The sequence below is a fragment of the Spermophilus citellus genome (assembly GCF_964194105.1).
Source record: "Spermophilus citellus genome assembly, chromosome: 19".
Classification (NCBI taxonomy): domain Eukaryota; kingdom Metazoa; phylum Chordata; class Mammalia; order Rodentia; family Sciuridae; genus Spermophilus; species Spermophilus citellus.
The window spans coordinates 21,327,299-21,349,883 of record NC_138201.1 but is presented as its reverse complement, the minus strand read 5'-3'; the positions used below and the strand labels follow the sequence as shown (position 1 = coordinate 21,349,883).

Genomic DNA, 22,585 nt, shown 5'->3' with positions numbered 1-22,585 from the left:
TCTAGAGGCTTATTCTGGGCTGTGACCCTTTCTTCGATGGCCCTTGTTCTTGGTGACCTCAATGGTTCGGGGGAAGGACTGGTCAGCTGTCCCCCGTGTCCCTCAGCTGAGCTCATGGCCTGACCGGGACCCTGGGGGTGGGGAGCCCACGGTGCCTCGTGTCTGCTGAAGCACTCGCTGTGGACGCGTCCTGTGGTGCTGACCGCCACCTCCTGGTGGGTCGAGGGGACGGCTTCAGACCCATAAGGTCCCTGTCTCCTGTCACCTGTGGAGGGTGGCGTCCTGGGCTCGGTGGCTGCACAGTGACCTCAGTGACTTGGAACCCGCAGGTGGCTGATCCCAGCCCCCTGTGTTGGCAGAGTTCCTCTGACGTCAGCGTGACTTGGTGACGTCACTGCGCACTGGCTGAAAACCCAGAACGACTGTCTGGTCGCTCAGGCTGGTCCAGCTGAGCCGTTGAGAGCCTTCTGTTGGCTCCTGGGTCACTTCAGCGTGTCCCCATCACTGGCCACTGAGTGAGCGGGAGGGGGCAGCCCCTGACAGCTGGCCGTTCCAGAAGGTCCGTCCCCAGTAGGCCGAGCCCAGCGTGCTTGAGCACAGGGAGGCGTCCCCCACACGGGCAGGACCTCACTGCCAGGGTGTGGGGACATGGGACCGAGTGGACGAGGAGACAGTGGGCAGAGGTGGAGGGAAAGCTCAGGATTCACCCTGCCCCCGCTGTCCCCTGCGCCACAGTGAGCTTGTCCCAGGGCCTGAACCTGAGAGAAATCCCAACAGCACGCAGTGGGGGACACGGAGGCACCCTCCTGGGGACAGGGCCCAGAACCCACACCTTTGGCCTCGAGCCCAGGCCATGTTGGAAGAAATATCACAATAACAGATCATTAAGGTACGACCTGTCATCCTTGAGACTTGGGAGGCTGAGGCAGGAGGATGGCAAGGTGGAGGCCAGCCTCAGCCACTTAGCAAGGCCCTGAGCAACTCAGGGAGACCCTGTCTCTCAATAAAAATGTCCTAGGGTTGAATCCCAGGTACCCCCCACCAAAAAAAGTTCAGAGGAGGGAGGGGGAGGGGAGGTGACACCCAAGGGACATTTAAGATTTTATTTCAAAACACCGCAGGGAGGGAGGATTCTACCAAAGCAATCGCAAAAGTTATAATTTACAACAACAACAACAACAACAAAATGCTCTTCAGACACAACTAACCACGGCACAGACCTCACGTGAGCGGGGCAGGCCGGGCCCAGGCCGTGCACACTGCCCTCGGGGGGCCGCAGTCTCCCGTGGAGTCATCCGGGTCACTTCATGTACTTGTCCTGCTGGTCAGCCAGGATCTTGGCCGAGGACTTGGCGTCGTAGAAGAGCTCGCTGATCTCCTCCACGTGCTCCTTCTCGATGCTGTCCTTCCCGTTGATCTTGGCCAGCAGGTTGGCTGGGGTCAGCAGCTGCACCGAGTACCTGCCACGGACCATCGGGCCAGGGGTCAGCAAAGGACAGAGCTTCCGTGACTGGGAACATCACAGTCACAGCCCCAACAGAGAGGCCACCAGCTGGTCCTCACACCTTAACCCTCCTCTAGAAACTCCCCAAGCCGGGCACAGTGGCTTCCCAAGGGCTCAGGAGGCTGAGGCAGGAGGATTGCAAGGTGGAGGCCAGCCTCAGCCACTTAGCGAGGCCCTGAGCAGCTCAGCGAGACCCTGTCTCTGAATAAAGTACTGAATAGGGCTGGGGACGGGGCTCAGGGGCAGGGCACCTGCCTAGCACTTGCGAGGCCCTGGGTTTGCGCCTCAGCCCCACATAAAAATAGACAAATCAAAAATAAAGGCATCGTGCGTCTCCAGCTAAGAAGGTCTTTAAAAGTCACCACCCACCCAAGGCGGCCTGCAGCTGTGGGCTCAGCCAGACCCCAGGAACACGCGGAAGTTGAGGAAACTGGTCACAGGGCCTTGCGGACTGTCGGGGACACCGTCCCTGGTCTGCAGAGCCCACTGTCCTCGCCCACCTGGACAGGAGCCAGAGGCCAGGGGAGAGGCTGGGCTGGCGAGGCCCCCACAGAACCCAGGCTCTGGCTCTGTCCATCTCCTGTCCCAGAGGTCAGTGACCTCCCACAGAGAGAGTGTCAGCTGCAGTACAAGGGGGACCTCTCTCGGCAATCACAGCCTGAGCCCTGGACAGCCTCCACCTGGGCCCAGGAGGCCACGGCCTCACCTCAGAGTGGTCTTGGTGCCGATCTCCCCCAGGTGGTTGAGCGCCTCCTCACTGATGTTGATCCCCTCCGTCTGGGCTCGGATCTTAATGATCTTTCAGAGGAGAAAGAAAAAAAAACACAATCAACAGTGTCCGGGCCCCAGGAGCAGCGGCCCACACATGTCATCTCAGCATTAGGAGGCTGAGGCAGGAGGATCGCAAGGTAGAGGCCAGCCTCCACCACTTAGCAATGCCCCGAGTGACTCAGCGAGACCCTGTCTCTATATACAAAGGGCTGGAGACGGGGCTCAGGGGTTGAAGGCCCCTGGGGTCAATCCCTGATACCAAATAAATAAGTGGCAGTGCCCAAATGTCCCATTTATCCAGTGCTTTAAAATGACCCTGTGCAGCGTCTCATGCTGCTGGATTGGGGACTGGGAGGCTGTCCACAATCTCCAGGGGACCCGGGACACCTGCATGGCCGTTGTCCTGCTCACTGACTAAAGAGTGCCTGGTGTCCCCCTCTGTCCCTGCACCCCAACCCCCGAGGCTCCAGCCTCCCTCTGCAGCCTGGGACTGAGAGGAGCCATTTTTATTTGCGAGGGGAACACGAGGGTCCAATAAATCAGAAAGTGTCCCCAGGATCCGGCAGCCCGCACAGCATCAGGGGGCCATGTCATCTGTCAGGCGGTGACGCCTGTCGCAGGGTCCTGGGGAGCTGCGGGGTGGCCGCGGCGGGAGGCCAGGCTCAGTGCGCGGGGTCCCGCGGGCGCTGGGTGATAAGGGGCGGTGATGAGGTGGCGTGTGGCTCGACCGAGATAACCGGGTCCTGGCGCCCCATACGCACGGGGATTTGTCACTCTGGCAGCTTTCGTAAACAAGGTCTCCAGGAGCCCAGGCTTCAATTAAAGCCAGAAACACACTCCCGGGTGGAAGCCCAGGGACTAGGGACACCAGTCTTCCCTGCAGACTTCACAAGAGGGACAGCTGTGTCCAAGCCTGTCCGCCGGCTGTCCAGAGGGACAGAGCCAGGGACCCACAGAGGCTGAGCCTGCTGGGGCCTGCACACAGTAGAGGCCCTGTGAGAGCAGCCGGGTGGGGTCCAGGTGACCAGGCCAGGATGCACCCCAGGATGCGACCCCCATGCAGGCCACCGCTGCTGCAAGGTGCCCCAGCAGAGCCCTTCAACGGGGCTCAGGGTGTGACCGGCCTGTCATCCCAGCAGCTGGGGAGGCCGAGGCAGGAGGATCGCCAGGTGGAGGCCAGCCTCAGCAACAGCAAGGCCCTGAGCCACTCAGCGAGACCCTGTCTCTCAATAAAATGCACAAAGAGCTGGGGACGGGGCTCAGGGTTGAGGGCCCTGGTTGGGTCCCTTCTGTCCCTGAAACTTGGCCAAAGGGGGTTAAAGGTGAGAACAGGCAAGACCAGGGGAACAGAGGCTCTGGGACACTGGACAATGTCCCCGTAACCCACCCACCCTGCAGACGAGGGGACAGAGCCTCTGGGTCACAGGAGCTGCCCAGGGTGGTCGGGGGCCCGCAGGGAAGGCGGGAGGGGACAGCGACGGGCACCTGCTTCATCTCCTGCGGCGAGTAGAGCATGGTGCGGATGATCATGACCCGGTCCAGGAGGTCCAGGGGAATCCCGTGGGGAGAGGTGACGTCCTCGGTGCCCCTGTGAAGGCCAAGCGGAGTCCCGTCTTGTGTGAGACAAGACGCTGGACACTGCGAACTGGGAAGGGGACACTGACAGCCACAGAGAGCCAGGTGGTGACCCAAGGGAAGCCGAGCCAGGGACAGGTGACACGCTGACCCTCAGGTGGCCCCAGGGAACCTCCTTTTTGCTGATTTTGTTTGGTGCTGGGCAGCTCCACCACGGAGCCCCGTCCCCAGTCTTTTTAAATTTTTGTTTAGAGACAGGGTCTCGCCGAGTTGCTTGGGGCCGCACTGAGGCTGGCCTCCAACTCGTGATCCTCCTGCCTCAGCCTCCTGAGCCGCTGGAATTACAGGTGTGCGCCACTGCTCTGGGCTGGACAATGATTTCTTAAATACGAGGCCAAAAATACAAAAGAAAAAGCAGATAAACTGCAATTCTGTTTTTTTGTATGTGTATGTGATGCTGGGGCTGGAGCCCAGGGCCTTGGGCACACTGGGCAAGCACTCCACCACGGAGCCACCGACACCCTCAGCACAATCAACTGGGGCTTTAAATCAAAATTCAAAACTCGTTTATGTCAAAGACCCTGTTCAAACACTGAAAAGACTACCCTGAGGATAAATAAAAAATACAAATCACACACATGATCAATGTCTAGTATCCACAATATATAAAGAGCTCTTACAATTCGACAATAAAAAGATAACATGAATAAAAAGGGGGCAAGATATTTTTACAAAGATATACAAATAGCCAATAAGACACAAAAAGCACAGTGTCACTGGTCCTCGGGAAATGCAAATCAAGTGAGAGGCCACCGCACACCCACCAGGACTTCTCCAGTGGGACAGTAACAGACGTCGAGTGGCACGTGGAAAAACCAAGACCCTCAGACGTTCCCGGAAGGAGTGTGGCACTAAAGCCGTCCTCTAGCTGGTCCTTGGAAGGTCAGAGGTGCCGTGTGACCAGCAGCTCCCCCTCCACACAGACCCAAAAGAGACGGCAGTCCCCACACATCTGCGGTGGCACCACTCCCACAGCCAAACCCCCCGACGGGCTCCGGGTGACGAGTGCACAGATCCATGAGCTGGTGAATGTGCCACGCGGTGGGCGCTCCTCAGCCACCAGAAGTTCAAGTGCCTCCCAGCGACTTGGGAGGCTGAGGCAGGAGGATCGTAGCTGGAGGCCAGCCTCAGCAAAAGCAAGGTGCTAAATAAGCAGCTCAGCAGGACCCTGGGGGGCTGTGAGCAGGGCTCCCCAGCAGGGGGCGCCATGTACCCATGTGGAGCCCTCGGCCAGCCAGGCGGGACCCAGTGAGGGGACCCAGCCAGGGGACTCCCGCAGTATCAGGTGGTGGCTGCAGGGCCTCCGGCCCCCAACGCCACCCAGGGTGCCCTGCGCTCCCCCAGCAGCCGGCTGGGCTGACACCAGGCTGCAGGAGGCACGTCTGAGCTGATCCTGTCCAGCTGGTGTCAGGGGACTTGGGGACCAGACCACACAACTGAGCGAGTGACCCAGGCCCAGGAGCCGGGGTCACTCGCTCAGATCCCAAGGGCAGGGGAACAGCCACTGGTGGCAGGGACCCATGGGTGGCCTGGTGCTGTGGCCCTCTAGCTCCTGAGACGGGGCTTCTCCACGGAGAGCCACCAAATTCCCAGCAGCCAGTCTGGGCCCATGGGGGGGCACTTCCGGCTCTAGCCGTCCTGAGACACTTGGACCACGGGATCCTTTTCTAACTCCCACCCCAGCATGCATTCTCAGGGCTCGTCCCCACGGCCCTCGGCTGCTGGCGGGGAGGCCCCTAGCGCAGGGGCCCAGGGAAGGCTTGGGACAAAGGCACGACTGTCCTTACTGGTTTTGTGACTGGAGAGACCTGCGTCCTTCCCAATGTGCACAGAGGTCAACTCACAGTAGCCGAGCTGTGGAGCCAGCCTAGGTGCCCCTCAGCAGATGGACGGATAAAGAAACTGGGGCCCATATACACAGGGGAATATTACGCAGCCTTAAAGAAGGATGAAATGATGGCATTTGCAGGTCAATGGACAGAGCTGGAGACCATCAGGCTGAGTGAGATGATGAAGCGGGCTCAGGTCACCAGAGTGGCCCTGCCTCCTAGGGCCTCAGAGACCCGTGGAAACCCTGCCCATCAGGGACAGGGCAGCTGTGGCCTTCAGTTCCCCTGCTGTCTCCTGTCAGGGTCAACGTGCGCTCCCATCCTGACTTGTGACGTGGTGGGTTGGCACAGCACCTACCTGATAACACAGTTGCCTCGGTTGGAGGCAAAAATCACGATGGGAGCGATGGAAGATTCCAGAGCTCGGTGCAGGTAGGTGAAGCACTCGATGTCCAGCATGTGCACCTCGTCCACGAACAGCACGCCAGGGACCAGCTCGGCCACGCCCTGGTCGATGTACTTGTTCACCACCTTGTTGATCTCGCCTCGGAGTTTGTCTAGGAGACGGAGACGGGGAAGGTGACAGCCGGCGGGGGACATGTCACCCCTCTCTTCCCCCCACCTCGATTCCCTCCAACCCAACCCTGCAGCCTGCTGCTCCTCCTGGCTCTGACCCTGCCTGGGTACTGACCCATCCCAGTTTTGGTATCATCATTTGAAAATAGGAATCAGGCCAGGTGCAGTGGCGCAGGCCTGTCACCCCAGCAGCCTGGGAGGCTGAGGCAGGAGGATCGCAGATTGGAGGCCAGCCTCAGCCACTTAGCAAGGCCCTAAGCAACTCAGTGAGACCCTGTCTCTAAATATAATGTAAAAAGGGCTGAGGACGGGGCTCAGGGGTTAAGAGCCCCTGGGTTCAATCCCTGTACCCCCACCCTAAAGAAACAGGCATCATTGCACCCAAATGCTACAAAAAACCTTCCTTGGAGCTATCCACTTGGGAGCCCCAGGGAGATGCGTTTTTATATGCAAATTCTCCTCTGCTGCGCGAGCCCTTTTTGGGGGCCCTGCGGTGACAATGCTCAGGTTAATTAACTTTCAATCAAGTGCAGAGACAACCCTGTGCACCGGGAAACCTGACCTCTGAGGGTCGGAGCAGGAGTCCAGCCTCGGCCCCAGAACCATCAGCCCCTGCGGAACGGCAGGCCCGCCTCAGGTCACAGCCCTCATCTTCCAAACCAGCGCCTGCTGTCACTGGGATGGAGCTGCTCACAAAGAACCAGGATCTGAGGCCTGTCCTCGCCCAGAGCCATTACGCGGGGCTGTCAAAACCGAGTTAGGAGATGGAATCTGCTCTTGGCCACTCACAGAGGAGCTTAGACTGCCGCAAGGCCTCAAGGCGACAGTGGATTAATGTTTAACTTATGTTTTCAGGGAGTAAAGAGGTAATGGATCCAACAAGGACATAAAATTGGGGAAGAGCCGGGCGGGTACCGTAGCCTAGGCCTGTCATCCCAGCAGCTTGGGAGGCCGAGGCAGGAGGATCGCCAGGTGGAGGCCAGCCTCAGCCACTGAGCAAGGCCCTGTCTCTAAATGAAATAGAAAAAGGGGCTGGGGAGGCCTTGCCACGTGTCCTACCTGTGATCTCTGTCTTCTTTGGCTTCATCAACTGACCCATCATGGACAGGATGTCTTGTCCCCCCTGTAGGAGAGAGGACTTTCTAAGGCAGCTACCAAAGCCCATCCTCCTGTGTCCTGTGGGTCCCTGATGTCACTGCACTTGGAATCCTGAGGTGGACAGGCCCAGCACAGCTCCCCTGGGAAGGATGAGGGGCTCCTAAGCACAGAGGGATCCTGGAGGTCTCCCCTGACCCGCAAGAGTGAAGCAGAGCTGTGCGCAGTGGCACGTGTCTGTGAAAATCCTGGCAATTCGGGAGGCTGAGGCAGGAGGATGGCAAGGTGGAGGCCAGCCTCAGCCACTGAGCGAGGCCCTGAGCCACTCAGAGAGACCCTGTCTCTCAATAAAATAGAAAAAGGGGCTGGGGACGGGGCTGTGACAGCGCCTGGGCACCGGGACAAAGGGGCGGAAGCTGCTGTGTGCTCGTTGCTCAACCTCCCACAGGGAACAGCCGTGGTGGCCTCCAGGAGGGAGGCCCTTGTTCCCGGGGCCGTACCTGGGGCCTGGCGTTGGCCACGTCCAGGTCGTGCAGCGTCACGTCCTGGATGATCTCCTTCTTCTTGTGCACGTCGCCCTTGGGCAGGGGCACGTACTCCTCGGCCTCCAGGTCGAACTCCGTGGCGTAGGTGTCGCAGCGGCCCTGCCTCTGCCAACAGGCCCCGGGCACCTGAGCACACGGGCTCAGGGCAGAGGCCCCTGCCCACCGACGCCCCCGAGGTGCCCTCCGCCTGCGCCTGGCTGGGCTCCCAGACCCACCCAGACGACACCCGAGACTTTCTAGAACATTCTCTGCCCTTTCTTTTTACTCCTGATAAAGGAGCCTCCAGGGGACTCACTGGGGCTGGGGCGGGCTCCTCCAGGTGGTGATTTATGGGTGACTCGAGGCCTGAGGCTCATCCATTAACGGGGACACAGCATCAGATAGAGGAGGAGCCGCCTGGCGGTCCCCAGGCTCAGGACTCGGGGAGGGACACCAGGGACATAAAGGAAGGGAGGAAGGCTGCCTGGTCCCTGTCCCCCACAGGGTCTGGGTCTTAACACGCTGCCTGCTGAGGTCACCAGGACAGGAATCAGAGAAGCCAAGCTGACTTAGGCCAAGGGACAGCTGCTGGCCCCCCACCCATGCACACTGAGGAAAGTGACACCCTGGTCCCCCAGGCCCCCCTGGCAGACCCTCAGGCGCGGCGCTGTCCCCGGGGAGCAGACGTACCTTCACGGCCCCGCTGTTGGCCTCGATGTAGATGACGTCCCCGGCCTCCACTCGCTCCTTCTGGAGACTTTCAAAAATGCTGGGGTCCAGCTAAAACCAAAGCCAACCAGACAAAGGGGGACTCAGGGGACTGTCACACATGTTCCCGTTCCTTCTGACCCCAAGGGAAGGCACCTTGCCCTAAGAGACCTGAGGGGCCAGGCGCAGTGGCGCACACCTGTCATCCCAGGGAGTCAGGAGGCTGAGGCAGGAGGATCGCAAGGTGGAGGCCAGCCTCAGCCACTCAGCGAGGGGAGAGTTCTTTCAAAACGATACAAAGCAGAATAAAAAGAGCAGGCACCTGGCTCTCGGCTTCAGCCCTCCCGAGTTCAATTCACAGGACTAAACAGACAGACAGACAGACACCCCAGGTGGCCAGCGACCCTAGGAGCGGTGGGTGTGAGGGTATGTGACAGGGTACCACAGCCTGGACTGGGGGCTCTGCCCACCAGGAGGAGAACCTGAGGGTGACCGTGTCTGCCTGCAGGGGACAAGAGACGGTCACCACTGCTCCTCTTGGCCTTGACTTCAGGGATTGCAAAGGGGGAGGAGCATTCTCACAGGGACCCGGCTGTCCTCAGAGGGGACCTGTCCAGGGCCACCCCACGGTACCCCCAGGATCGCCACCGCAGCTCCACTCCTTGGGCTGGGGGCCCCAGAGCTTCCTGCCTCGCCACCTGAGGCTGCATTTGACGTGGCCCGTGATCCCGGCTCTGGGCCTCGGGCTCCTCCTCTAGGTGACAGCGCCCAGAAGCCCCCACAGAGGCCTCCAGCTCAGAGGGGAACATAAGCTGGAATCCCCCCACACTGTCTGGGTCGGAGGCTGAGGACGGAGGGTCACCAAGGTGGAGGCCAGTCTCGACCATGCAGCTAGGCCCTGGGGCTGGGGCAGCTCAGGGGCAGGGTGCTGGTTCACTATGGCCAGGGCCCTGGGTTCGAGCCCCGGGACCACAAAAAAGAGGATCCCAGCGGCCTCCAATCCCCGGGGCCTGGCTCTCCCTCACGAGGTGTGCACTGGGCAGGGACAGCAGCCTCTGCAGGGACCCAGCTGCCGGACAGGTCCCGAGGTTGAGCTTCTGGGGCAGCTGCTACAGAGGGCCACCCTGGGGACACACACCTGAGCTCTGTCCCAGACAGAGTCCAGAGTCAAAGGGGGATGGCGGGGGACATGACGCGGAGTAAGGCTCCCTGCCAGGCCCCGTCAGCGGGGGGTGGCCCCCAAAAGGCCAATCCAGAAACAAAGTCGATGTGTGGTGGCCAAAGGCCAGAAGGAGGGTCAGCAGGTGGCCATTCGTGGGAATGAGGTCCCTCATGTGCTAGAATTAAGATGGGGGGGTGCAAACTGGGTCACGCATAAAAACCCCGTGGGCCACACACACAGGACCAGGGCTGGGGAGTCCCCAGGCCAAGATTTGTAAGCCTCCTTCAAACTAGGACACTCGAAAACTGCACAACGTGCCTGAGGTCCTCTGTCCCAACATGTCACACCTGTGGGAAAACATGTGGAGGGACCAGGGATTGAACCCAGGGGCGCTTAACCCCTGAGCCCCGTCCCCAGCCCTTTTTCTATTTTATTGAGAGACAGGGTCTCGCTGAGTTGCTCAGGGCCTTGCCAAGTGGCTGAGGCTGGCCTCCACCTTGCGATCCTCCTGCCTCAGCCTCCGGAGCTGCTGGGATCAGAGATGTGGGCCACCGCCCTCAGCTCAGAGATATTTATTTGGAAGAAATTGTTCCCCTTCTCTGTTGTGCTCTTTTCTTGGAGAAGCTGTAGGAAGCAGACCGATGGATGACTCAAATTCCCACTGTGTTCCTACGTCCTCTGTCCTGCGTGGAGGAGGACAATTTTTCTCTTTCCGTCTCAGGCGCTTCCTACGGTTGATTTTCCAGATGAACTGGCTCGAGATGTCGTTCCTGAGAAGGGGCCACCTCCTCAGAAACTCATTGACACAGGACGGACAGGATGAGGCAACGTATTAAAGAGAGAGAGAGAGGTTGGCGGAGCCCAGCTCCTGAGATGGAGGCCCCGTTAAGAAAAAGAAAAATGGCCCTTGGAAGAAGTGACATTTTTATGATCTCCATAAAGCAGTGACCAAGAGACAACCTTAGAGAATCAAACCACCAGGAAATTAGAGAACAGAGAAAAGGTGCAGAGACTCTAGGGTGGATGGAGTGTGGTTCAGAGATGAGGATCTGAGTCCCAGAGAGCTCAGGTGACTCCCAGGGGACACACAGTCACCGTGCCCCTCAGCCAGCGTGTGGCGCAGGACGACTGTTGAGCCTCTTTATGAGCCTGAGGCGGCGCATGCGCACCCCGGGGGCACCCAGCTGTGAGGAGCCACAGGGGAAGTACCTCCCCAGGCCTGCGGCAGGGGACCTGGCCACACAGCAGGGGACAGGTGCAGAGCTAGTGTGACTCACTAATGACAACAGTGCACGAATAAAAACATGATGAAAAAGAAAAAAGAAAACAAAATTCTGCACTTTGACTTTTTTGGGGAGGTGGGGGACAGTCCTGGGAATTGAACCCAGGGGTGACTTAGCCCTGAGCCCATCTCCAGCCCTTTTTAGATTTTATTTAGACACAGGGTCTTCCTGAATTGCTCAGGGCCTGGCCAAGTGGCTGAGGCTGGCCTCCACCTTGCGATCCTCCTGCCTCAGCCTCCTGAGCCCCTGGGAGGACAGGCCTGGGCCACCATGCCCCGCTGGCCAATGGTCATCATGTGGGGGACGAGATGGCAGAAGCAATTTCTGGACTTAACCGCACGACTCCCAGGAGGAACGAGAAAAGGAAGAGCTATCTTCATGAAGGGACCTCCGTGCAAGCCCTCTACCCAGTGTCCCTGTATGCCACACGGTGTTAACCCGAGTGTCCCATGTGGCACCAACAGTGCAGGGCCAAGGAAAGGGGGACACAGAGGTCACATCACCTGCCCGGTGCCACAGTGCTGAGGACAGGGCTCAGGGGGACTCACCTTGAGCTGCTTGGTGCCCTTGGCCGTCTTGAGCCCTATGATCACGTGGCTGATGGTCTTGCCGTAGCCGCCCATCGGGTTCTCGGTCTCACACGGCGTCAGCTCGGTCACCTCCCCCTCGTACACCTCCTTGGTCTCCTTTATCCGCAGCCCTGGGAGGGGACAGCAGACAGGGCCACGGTGAGAAGCGAAGCGGGACCATCCTTCTCTCCACATCCGTCCCCTCCCCACCCACAACCTTGGTTCCTCAAAACTGCCACAGCACAAGAAGTGACAAGTCACCTTACAGGACAACCCGGAGACACCATCCTGGGTACAGGGCTACGCTACGGGGAGCAGAGGCCCATGCCTGTCATCCCAGCTCCGGAGGCCGAGGCAGGAGGATCGCCAGGTGGAGGCCAGCCTCAGCCACTGAGTGAGGCCCTGTGTCTCAATAAAATCTTAAAAGGGGCTGGGGACGGGGCTCAGGGGTCGAGGGCCCCTGGGTTCAATCCTTGGTACAAAAAAATAAAGAAATTTCTCAAACAACAGGAAGGTGATCAGGAAACTCTTGTCAAGCTTGGAAGATTCTGGGCTCTTAAGTCGACTTTGATTTTTTAACAGAACCTTTTCTATTCTGCAGGGAGAAAATTCCTGCAAATGGAATGCCGGCCCCGACTCACCGTCAGGGGACAGTGACATGGAATTCCTCCAGGAGGGGAACAGAGCCCCACGTCTCTCAGCCGCTCCTATTTGTTTAGAAGTTTCTCGGTGGTGACAAGCGGACAGGGGAAGGCCCGGGGGACAATGGGCCGGCTGTTGGCCAGGAGAGGGGCCGCGGGCGCTATCTCTGGCCACGACAGCACAAATGACACGGGTTTCATCTGCTGGCTCGGGTTTCTGAGTCCCTGACAGGCACCTTCATCACGTCAAGGAAGCGGCCCAGACGGGGACAGATGACCGCCCCCCCCAGCCTCGCAGGAATTCAAAGGTGCGGGGACAGCAGGCTCCTGTCTGAGGGGCGTCCCAGCTGCCCTTTCCTTCTGTGGCAGGATCTGGAGGTTTCTCTTCACCTGCTGCCATCAAAAGCCCCTGCTGTGTCCCCCACCGCACCCCACCCCAGGGGCCACTCCCAACCAAGGAGCCTGGTGACCTCCACTTTCTTCAAATTTTGAAGCATTTTCATTGAAACACAAGCAACTGTGTGCAGACCACATTTATCAGGTTTTTTTTGTTTTGTTTTTTTAAAGAGAGAGAGAGAGAGAGAGAGAGAGAGAGAGGAGAGACAATGAGAGAATTTTTAATATTTATTTTCTAGTTCTCGGCGGACACAACATCTTTGTTGGTATGTGGTGCTGAGGATCGAACCCGGGCCGCACGCATGCCAGGTGAGCGCGCTACCGCTTGAGCCACATCCCCAGCCCAGATTTATCAGGTTTTTGTCTCACAGAAATGATTTTGATTTTGATTTTTTTTTTTTTTAGTCGTAGATGGACACAGCACCTTTGTTTTATTTATTTACTATTATGTGGTGCTGAGGATCAGACCCAGGACCCGGCACATGCTACTACCACTGAGTCCCTGCCCCAGCCCCCAAAATGTCTTTTTTTTAAATTTAAGTTGTAGAAAATATTGATATTCAGGTATTTGAAAGATTGTGATATCTTATTGGTCACATTTTTTTGGGGTTCTTTTTGGTACCAGGGATTCAATTCAGGGGCGCTTCACCCCTGAGCCCCGTCCCCAGCCCTTTTTCTATTTTATTTAGAGACAGGGTCTCGCTGAGCGGCTCAGGGCCTCACTAAGTGGCTGAGGCTGGCCTCCACCTTGCGATCCTCCTGCCTCGGCCTCCCGAGACACTGGGATGCCTGGGCTGCTCTTTCCTGTCTTGTCAACGGCACCAAAAGAACCCAGCAGAACAATCAGCTCATCACAGAAGCATTTTCAAGACAAAAGGATCCAAAGCACCAGAGAAGCCACAGCCATGTCTCACTCCGACGTGACACTCACCGATGGCCCTGCGGAAGTTCTCCATCAGCACCTCCGTCTTCTTGATCTCCGTGGAGTAGACTTCGCTCCCCACCATGGGGCAGAAAGGCACCTTACTCCCCAGCTCCTGAGCAATCGCCAGGGCCAGAGCTGTCTACAGAGGAAGAAAAGAAAGGCTTTCATTTTACAGTCCTGAAAACATAATCCAAACCCATCTATAAAAAATTTTATTCAAGAGTCTGAACATGGTGTTGCATGCTGGAGATCCCTGAGACTCGGGAGGCTGAGGCAGGAGGATCGCCAGGTAGAGGCCAGCCTCAGCCACTTAGCGAGGCCCTGAGCCACTCAGCGAGACCCTGTCTCTAAATAAAATAGAAAAAGGGCTGGGGACGGGGCTCAGGGGTTAAGCACCCCTGAGTTCCATCCCTGGGACCAAAAAAAAAATAATATTAATAAATCAGGAAGGGTTCATTCCGTAACCTTCAATTCATGTTAAAAGGGTGGCAAATACTGGATGATTCGTGAGGCCGAATCTGGAAGCCATGGGTCGGTCAGCACAAGCCCCCCTGACCTTACCCTGTGGTCAACTACAAATTGATGCCCGGTGACCTAACTCTGGTTGGCACACGCTAAAGAGAACCAATGTCACAGGCGCCTCGTCAAATGCCAAGTTATGGAACACACATGCTCTCAAGTGGGCCCAGGACTGGGACAAGCCACGGCCTCTGAGTGCCATTCCACCCTCCCTCCTGTCCCCAGCCCCATTTTGCATTTATTTAGAGACAGGGTCTCACTCAGTTACTTAGGGCCTCGATGAATGGCTGAGGCTGGCCTCCAACTTGCGATCCTCCTCATCGAGACCAAGAGTGAGGTCAGACCCCAGGTGTGTGGGCCACGGGGAGCCGCCTGAGAGCTGAGGGCCTCACTAAGTGGCTGAGGCTGGCCTCCACCTTGCGATCCTCCTGCCTCAGCCTCCCGAGTTGCTGGTTTGCAGGTGTGAGCCATGGAACCTGGTGTTCATGCCCACCTTCTACCCAGAATGTCTCTTCCCTGTTCTTTCACAACCCCCAACTCCCAGCTCTCAGTTTCCAGTGTCAAAAACGGTGACCACGTCCCACTGAACAGCATCCCCAACTCCCTCCACCTAATAGAGAAGGGGTGACCATTACATTTCCATCTAAATAGGATGAATACTGGGTTAAGAATGGCTTCATGTCTCCAATTAAAAGCTGATGGAAGGGGCTGGGCTGGGGTTCAGTGGTAGAGCAGTTGCCTGGCATGTGCGGGGCCCTGGGTCTGATCCTCAGCACCGCACAGTAACAAATAAATAAAACAAAGGTTTTGTGTCCAACTACAACTAAAAATTATTATATATATGTAAAAATATCAAAAACAGTCACTGAAGAAAGGCACATAGACCTACCCTTTCCTATGATCTCACTGATCTTTCCAAATTTTATGGGTAAAGAAACTGAGAGCTGGGTGTGGGGGTGCACCCCTGTCATCCCAGCAGGTCTGGAGGCTGAGGCAGGAGGATCGCAAGGTGGAGGCCAGCCTCAGCCACTGAGCGAGGCCCTGAGCAACTCAGCGAGACCCTGTCTCTGAATAACATAGAAAACAGGGCTGGGGACGGGGCTCAGGGGTCGAGAGCCCCTGGGTTCAATTCTTGGGGTTCAATTCTTGGTAACCCCCCCCAAAAAAATGAAAACGACTTGGACGAGTTAATGTTCCTGTAAGTGCACACCATACGGCATTCCAGCCTCAAAAAACTTCCCCCAGACCCAGGACTTCTTCATCCACCATCAGACACCACACAACACACCCCCCGGCAACTCCATATGCACAACTTCAAAATTAGAATTCAAACCTTCAGTTCACAACGGATTCTATTTCTGCTTCTGAAAGGTCAGGAGCCTGCCCCAGGCCTCCCAGCTGATAAGTCAATCCCCACCAAGCCGCAGCCCAGACCTTTATATTTTTTATTTTTGAACAGGGTCACATTAAGTGGCTTAGAGCCTGGCGAAACTGCTGAGGCTGGCCTCCACCATGTGATCCTCCTGTCTCAGCCTCCAGAGTCACTGAGATGACAGGCGTGGGCCACCGCCCCTGGTAAGAGCCACTTCTTTACATACAAGAGCACAGGCCCCGACTCTCCTGGGCCAAGAGGCCCTTCCAGAGAACAAGCCATGCCCAGACCAGGAGCTCTGGGAAGCCTGAGGATCTGGCCACCCCCTTGCAGATCCCAACAAGCTACTCCACGTGTCGTTCCTAGAAGGCTCCTGTCCCCCTGGAAAGCCCGACTCTGAAGGGGAATCATCAAACCCTCTGTCCAATTCCAGCATCTAAAATCAGTCAGCAGTTAGAAGCTCAGACCTCGACTGAGACATTTTGTGGCATCAGGAGACTTCCTGTTTCACTGCCTGGAAAAGACTAGACGCCTCTTTTAAGATCAAAACCACATTTCTAATATTTTTCAATCACACGCATAGCCAAAATAGTGGTGGGCACAGTTAGCATTAGGAAAATGCAGGCTGACTCATTCCCCCTCTCAAATCAGATGCCACAGGAGATTTTTAAATAGTTTTTTAATTGTAGATGGACACAACATCTTTATTTTAATTTTTTACGTGGTGCTGAGGATCAAACCCAGGGCCTCCCACATTCAGCGCAAGCGCTCTACCACTGAGTCACAGCCACAGCCCGTCACAGATCTTTACAAGGCCCTGGACCAACAGAAATGCATTTCCATCTGGGGACGCTGGTGCACGCCTATAATCCCAGCCACTCAGGAGGCTGAGGCAGGAGGATCGCAAGGTGGAGGCCAGCCTCAGCCACTTAGCAAGGCCCTCAGCAACTTTAGTGAGACCCTGTCTCTAAATCAAATACAAAAAAAAAGGGATGTGGCTCAGTGCCCCCAAGTTCAATCACAGGTACAAAAAAAAAAAAAAAGAAAAAAGATGCATTTCGAAAAGCAAATGACACTTGAAAGAGTTAAAGGACAATCCTAGCAACCAGACCCCTGTCCCTCTGGCCAGGATGATTTTAATTCTAGAAGCCTGAGTTTGAGATCAGACTCCTCCTTGAAACACACATAGGACCCATGTCGCTAAACAAAGACTAGTTCAGACGGGAATTCCATTTGGACTTCGACAGGAGGTTGTCCTCTTGGGCAGCGGAAATAAGAGAGAACACGGGTACCTTGCCAGTTCCCGGAGGTCCCGCCAACAGCACGGCTCTTCCCGCCATCTTCTTGCTTTTGATTAACTCCACGATGACGCCACATGCCTGCAGCACAGAGAGAAGAGATGCTCACTATTACTGTGTGTCAGCGGGAAAAACAACGCAGTCTCTGATCCACACGATTGATTCATAGACTCGTCCAACCAATCCTGGGCACCAGCACCCTCCAGGCACTGGATGCCCCAACAGTGGAGGCAAGAGAGAAAAGTCTGCCGGGCACAGTGGCCCACACCTGTGATCCCAGCGGCTCGGGAGGCCGAGGCAGGAGGATCACCAGTTGGAGGTCAGCCTCAGCAACTTAGCGAGGCCCTCAGCAACTCAGGGAGACCCTGTCTCTAAATCAAATACAAAATAGGGCTGGGGACGGGCTCAGGGGTTCAGGGCCCCCGAGTTTAATCCCTGGCACCCCCCACACCCCCCAAAAAAAGAGACAGAGACCCTTTCTGTTAATAGGAGGCTCCAAGGCGACAGTCACAACCTCATATAAATTGCAGGTTTCTGTAGCTGCTCAGCCTCCAGGGAGACCACAGGCCATGACTCTAGGGTCCAGCAGCTTAGAGGAGGTGGAGTGCAAACCCCCGGCCACCATTACTAAACTGGGTGGCCAATGGATGGGCGGGGTGACCTCTCCCGTCTCAATTCTTTTCTTGTGCAAAAATAATAATAATAGTAATAATAAATAACGGGATTCCAGGGACTTGGTACCATTGTCACTGAACCAAAGTCGACCTGATGGGAAAAAGGATGCTTGGTCGGGACGCGGTGGCGCCGGCCTGTCACCCCAGGGCACCTGGAGGCTGAGGCAGGAGGACTGCAAGTGGAGGCCAGCCTCAACAGCTCAGCCTGACCATGTCTGGGAATCAAGAAAAAAAGGGCCGCGATGTGGCTCCGCGGGCAACCCCGGGCACCAAGGTGACACTGACGATCGGGGAGTCGGGGACCAGCCCCCGGGACGGTCCCCCCGCCCGGTCCCCGCGCCCCGGGCCGCACCTCCCGCGCGTTCTCCTGGCCCACGAGCCCCGAGGCCGCCTGCTTGGCCAGGCCGCTCTCGTCGAGCCCCAGCCCCTTCACGTGGCTGTGCGAGGCGATGCGCTGCGTCTTCGTGGTGCTCTTCACCTCCTCGATCTTCATGGTGCCGCCCGCGAGCCCAACCCGCCGCCGAGCCACGAGCCGCCGCTACCCCGCGCCCCCGGCGGCCCCGGGGTTACCATGCGGCCGTTACTAGGGCGGCTCGCAAGAGCCCGCCTCCGTCGGCGCCCCATTGGAGGATATCGGAGCGCCGCCGCTCTCCATTGGCTCAGGCATGCGCTCATCGCCAGCTGCCGGTAGAGCTCCGCCCACACACTTCCGGCTGTGTCACTGCGTTGGCTTCCCCGGCAACAGGTGCTTCCGGCTCCCTCTAGAGGGGTGTGAGCGCAGAAGGACGGAACCCTGGGTTTTGCTCCCTCGCTCAGGAGCTGAGCCCAGGTGGTGGGTGGCCCCGAGTAGCATTTTTGGGGGGTGTTTGGTACCGGGGATTGAAACCAGGGGCTCTAAAGCACTGAGCCCCATCCCCAGACCATTTTTGTATTTTATTGAGACACAGGGTCTTGCTGAGTTGCTCAGGGCCTTGCTAAGTGGCTGAGGCTGGCCTCCACCTTGTGATCCTCCTGCCTCAGCCTCCAAAGCGCTGGTATTAGAGGTGTGCGCCAGAGATAAGCGAGCTTACATGAGGGCTAAGACACCGCCTGAGATCCAGTCCGGCTGTGGGTGTTTCTGCTTCCCCTATGATTTCTTTGTCCTCTCTAGTCTGACTTTTAAATATAATTATTTTACTCTGATTATTGACATAATTATTGAGTTGATGGTTGCCTCTTTCCCTCGACTGCTTTACATGATGAAGGTGGAGAACACATATTTACCATTTTAATTTTAATTTTGGAACCTGGTACACAGTCTACAAACCAGCTTGTAGATAAGACTTCTTATGAATTCAAAGAAGGTTCTAGAAAACACCCCCCCCACACACACACACACTGTTGAATTCATGCTCTTTATTTTTATACTATGGATTGAACCTAGGGGCACTTAACCCCTGAGCCCCGTCCCCAGCGCTTTTTGATATTTTATTTAGAGACAGGGTCTCGATGAGTTGCTCAGGGTGTCACTAAGTTGCTGAGGCTGGTCTCCACCTTGCGATCCTCCTGCATCAGCCTCCCAAGCCACCGGAATGACAGGCATATGCCACCATGCCTGGCTTCAATTATGTTTTTGTCCACTAATAGGTACTAAAAAGCCAGACCAATGCGATGAAACGTACACAAGTAATCATATGGAGAAGTGCATTCGGGAACCGTGCACTGGACAGTCCCATTTCTGCCGTGTCGTGTCTCAGTTTCTCACTCCCATCTCCTTTCACCTGAAGTCCTTCCACATGTCCTCTCTCCAGCCCAAGACGGATGCCCTCAGTCACTTGGGTCCCAACTCTTTTGCTCCCTGCCTGCCTTGACCTCTGTCCCATCTGACTTTTGAACCCCCAAGCTGGGGGTCAAGCCAACCTTGCCTTCTGTACTGCTGCTCAGAAGGAGAAAGTCACCCAGGGTTCCCCGGGAGCCCTTGTGTCGTCACGGCCTCCGACCTCAGCTGAACACTCACAGCTGGGCCCGGGATGATCTCGTGTTGTATTAGTTAGAATATTAGTACAGCTGCATTAACGGAGAGACTCGAGACAATAGTGAATAAAGCAAAACAGAAGTCATTGATTTTTCTCCGTTGGGCACAGTGGCCCACGCCTGTCGTCCCAGGGGCTCGGGAGGCTGAGGCAGGAGGATCTCCAGCCTCGGCAATTTAGTGAGGCCCTGAGCAAGTCAGGGAGACCCTGTCTCTAAATAAAATATAAAAAGGGCTGGGGATGGGGCTCAGTGGGTAAGTGCCCCTGGGTTCAAATCTTGGTGCCAAAACAATGAAACCAAATGCATCTCAAACTCTTACCAAAAAAAAAAAAAAATTAAAAAGGAAGAAATGTTTTTTTAATATGTTCTATGAAGCCAGAATTATCTTAATGACAGCATCAGGTAAAGATTCTACAAGGAATAAAAAACAAAAAGAAAAAAAAGAGAAAAAACCGAGGTCAATATCCCCCGTGAACATAGATACAAAATTCCTCCCCCCAAAAATCTGATATTTGTAAACCAAATTCAGCAGCAGTTTTTCTCATTTATTGTGCTATTAGGGATGGAGCCCAGGGAGGCTGTACCATGGTGCTGTATCCCTCGCTCTCTTTGGTGTTTTTATTTTGAGTCACTGTCTCACTAAGTTGTGGAGGCCGGCCTCACACCCGCTTGCCATCCTCCTGCCTCAGCCTCCCGAGCCAACCTGGATGCCAGGCGACTGGATACCACTGTGCCCGGCTGGAGTGAGCTGCTGCCACTGCGTCAGACTTCCCCCACCTCCGATTCAGTGTGGCCTGAGCGGATCTGTTCAGTTCTGGGAATGGCGGGGAGCTCAGGTGGAGGCCTGGGGGACAGTGTCCTGTGAGGCTGGTGGATGTAGGACCCGCTGAGGAACACACAGGGTTAATCTGCAATCGCTCGGCAAGGTAGGGCCCCTCCGAGAAAAGAGAAATTTCCATTTCCCTCCTGAAAGCATCTTTAAAGGCCAAATTCAAATCAAAGAGGAAAGTCTAATAACTTCCTCTGGGCCAATTTATAATTAATCCTGGATTAATGCGCCTTGATGAAGTTGCATTCATTACGGGGCTGATCGTGAAGAACTGTGAACCACCTTTGTTTCAAAAATGGCATTGAAGACACAGACACAAGCCGGCGTCCCATTACCATTAGGGACACATTCCAAATCATCACAGTTCTGCAGGCAGCCATGTCCCCAGCCATGGGGACTGTATGGGACCCGGGGAGTCTGCTGTGGAGGGAGATGTCCATTTGGGCTAGTGCTTTGGGGGTGAGTCCCGTTCAAGTTGGGGTCATGGTACATTTACAGGTGTCCAGGCGCCATGGCCCACGCCTGTTATCCCAGCAGCTCAGGAGGCTGAGGCAGGAGGATCGCAAGGTGGAGGCCAGCCTCGGCCACTGAGCGAGGCCCTGAGCCATTCAGGGAGACCCTGTCTCTAAATAAAATAGAAAAGGGGCTGGGGAAGGGGCTCAGGGGTGAAGCACCCCTGGGTTCCATCCGTGGTACTAAAAGAAAAAACAATGGATTTCATTCTTAGCCCTCCTCCTGTCCCTTTCTGCTCTGCCATGTTCAGTGACCCTGTCCCAGGTCAAGCCTCCAGATCTCTGCCGGATCAGGTGGCCCTCCGCTGGGTGCCAGCTCACCGTGGAGTGACTCCAGAGCTTCACAGGCGCCAGGCAAGGGCTCCACCTCTGAGCCTCACCCCCAGCCCTCATGGAGATCAGGGGTCACCGCCCCCAGAAGCCTCTTGATGGCACGTCCCGGGACACCGCTCACCCTCCCTGAGAACCTGCCTCCCTCAGCTCAGAAATACCACACTGTAGGGGGTGTCCCTGTTTCCCATCCTGTGGCCACCGCAAGGCTGGGGGTGCAGCTCAGCGTGAATCTGGACACACTATATGTACAAGGGGTGCGACTTGTTCTAATTGGGATCCACTCCTGGGGCTGGACCTGCTGCGGGGTGTCCCTGGTTGTGGGTTCCTCTGTGAACATGGGAAAGGGACGCCCATCCATTCCCCTGTCTCTCCCAGTCCCTTCCCTCCACTCCCCTGCGTCTCATCCAGTGAACTGCTGTCCCCCACTTATTGTGGGTCAGCATCTGCATATCACAGAGGACATTTAGTCTTTGTTTTGGGGGAATTGGCTTATTTCACTTAGCATGATAGTCTCCATTCCATCCATTGTTATTATTATTATTAATTATGATGATTATTACTGGTACTGGGGATCCAACCTTAGGGCTTTGTGCGGCTAGGCAAGCACCTTACCAACTGAACTATATCCCCAGCCCTTAAAGCCATTATTTTTCATGGCTGAGTAATATTCCATTGTGTGTGCGTGCGTGTGTGCGCGTGCGTGCGTGCGTGCATGTATGCCACGTTTTCTTCTTTCACTCATCTGCCGAAAGGCACCTACCTGGGTTCACTAAGCTTAGGTATTGTCAATTGAGCTGCTGTAAATATTGACATGTCTGTGTCCCTGTCGTGTGCTGATTGTAAGTTCTCTGGGTGTAGACTGAGGAGTGGGTCAGCTGGGTCCCATGGTGGTCCCATTCCCAGTTTCCTGAGGAATCTCCGTCCTGCTTTCCAGAGTGGCTGCACCCATTTGCAGTCCCACCAGACATGGATGAGTGTCCCCTTTCCCCCAATCCTTGCCTACATTGTCACTTTTTTTTTCCACCAGGGATTGAACCCAGGGGTGCTTCCCTGAGCCCCGTCCCCAGCCCTTTCTATATTTTATTTAGAGACAGGGCCTCGCTAAGTGGCTGAGGCTGGCCTCCACCTTGCCATCCTCCTGCCTCAGCCTCCCCTGCTGCAGGGATGACAGGCGTGCGCCCCGCCATTTCTCTGTGCTGTCATTTTCTCCGGGGGTCCGTCGCTCTCCGACGCGGCAGGGTCCCCTCCTGGGTCCCTCGGTGTAGTTTGTCCCCGCTCCCTGCAGGTGGAACCCAGTAGGCGCCAACTAGGAGCACGCGGCGGGGCCCGCGGGATCCCCTTCCGGTCTGGTCTGGGCAGTGGTTGGGGGCGGCGAGCGGCCCCGCCCGACGAGGTGCGCCGGGCGGAAGCTCCGGGG

At 56.4% G+C, this 22,585-nt stretch overlaps 1 protein-coding gene across 1 annotated transcript; it reads right to left on the bottom strand.

Moving 5' to 3' along the window:
- Positions 1-1,089: 1,089 nt before the first annotated feature.
- Positions 1,090-18,076, bottom strand: RUVBL1 (RuvB like AAA ATPase 1). The gene is made up of 11 exons (XM_081276106.1): positions 17,834-18,076; positions 16,802-16,888; positions 13,625-13,757; positions 11,636-11,787; positions 8,625-8,714; positions 7,911-8,060; positions 7,375-7,438; positions 6,098-6,296; positions 3,761-3,863; positions 2,211-2,302; positions 1,090-1,460 (listed from the first exon to the last, which is right to left on the bottom strand). The coding sequence occupies exons 1-11, from the start codon at positions 17,972-17,974 to the stop codon at positions 1,301-1,303; spliced, it is 1,371 nt and encodes a 456-aa protein (XP_081132232.1). The 5' UTR covers positions 17,975-18,076; the 3' UTR covers positions 1,090-1,300.
- Positions 18,077-22,585: the final 4,509 nt, after the last annotated feature.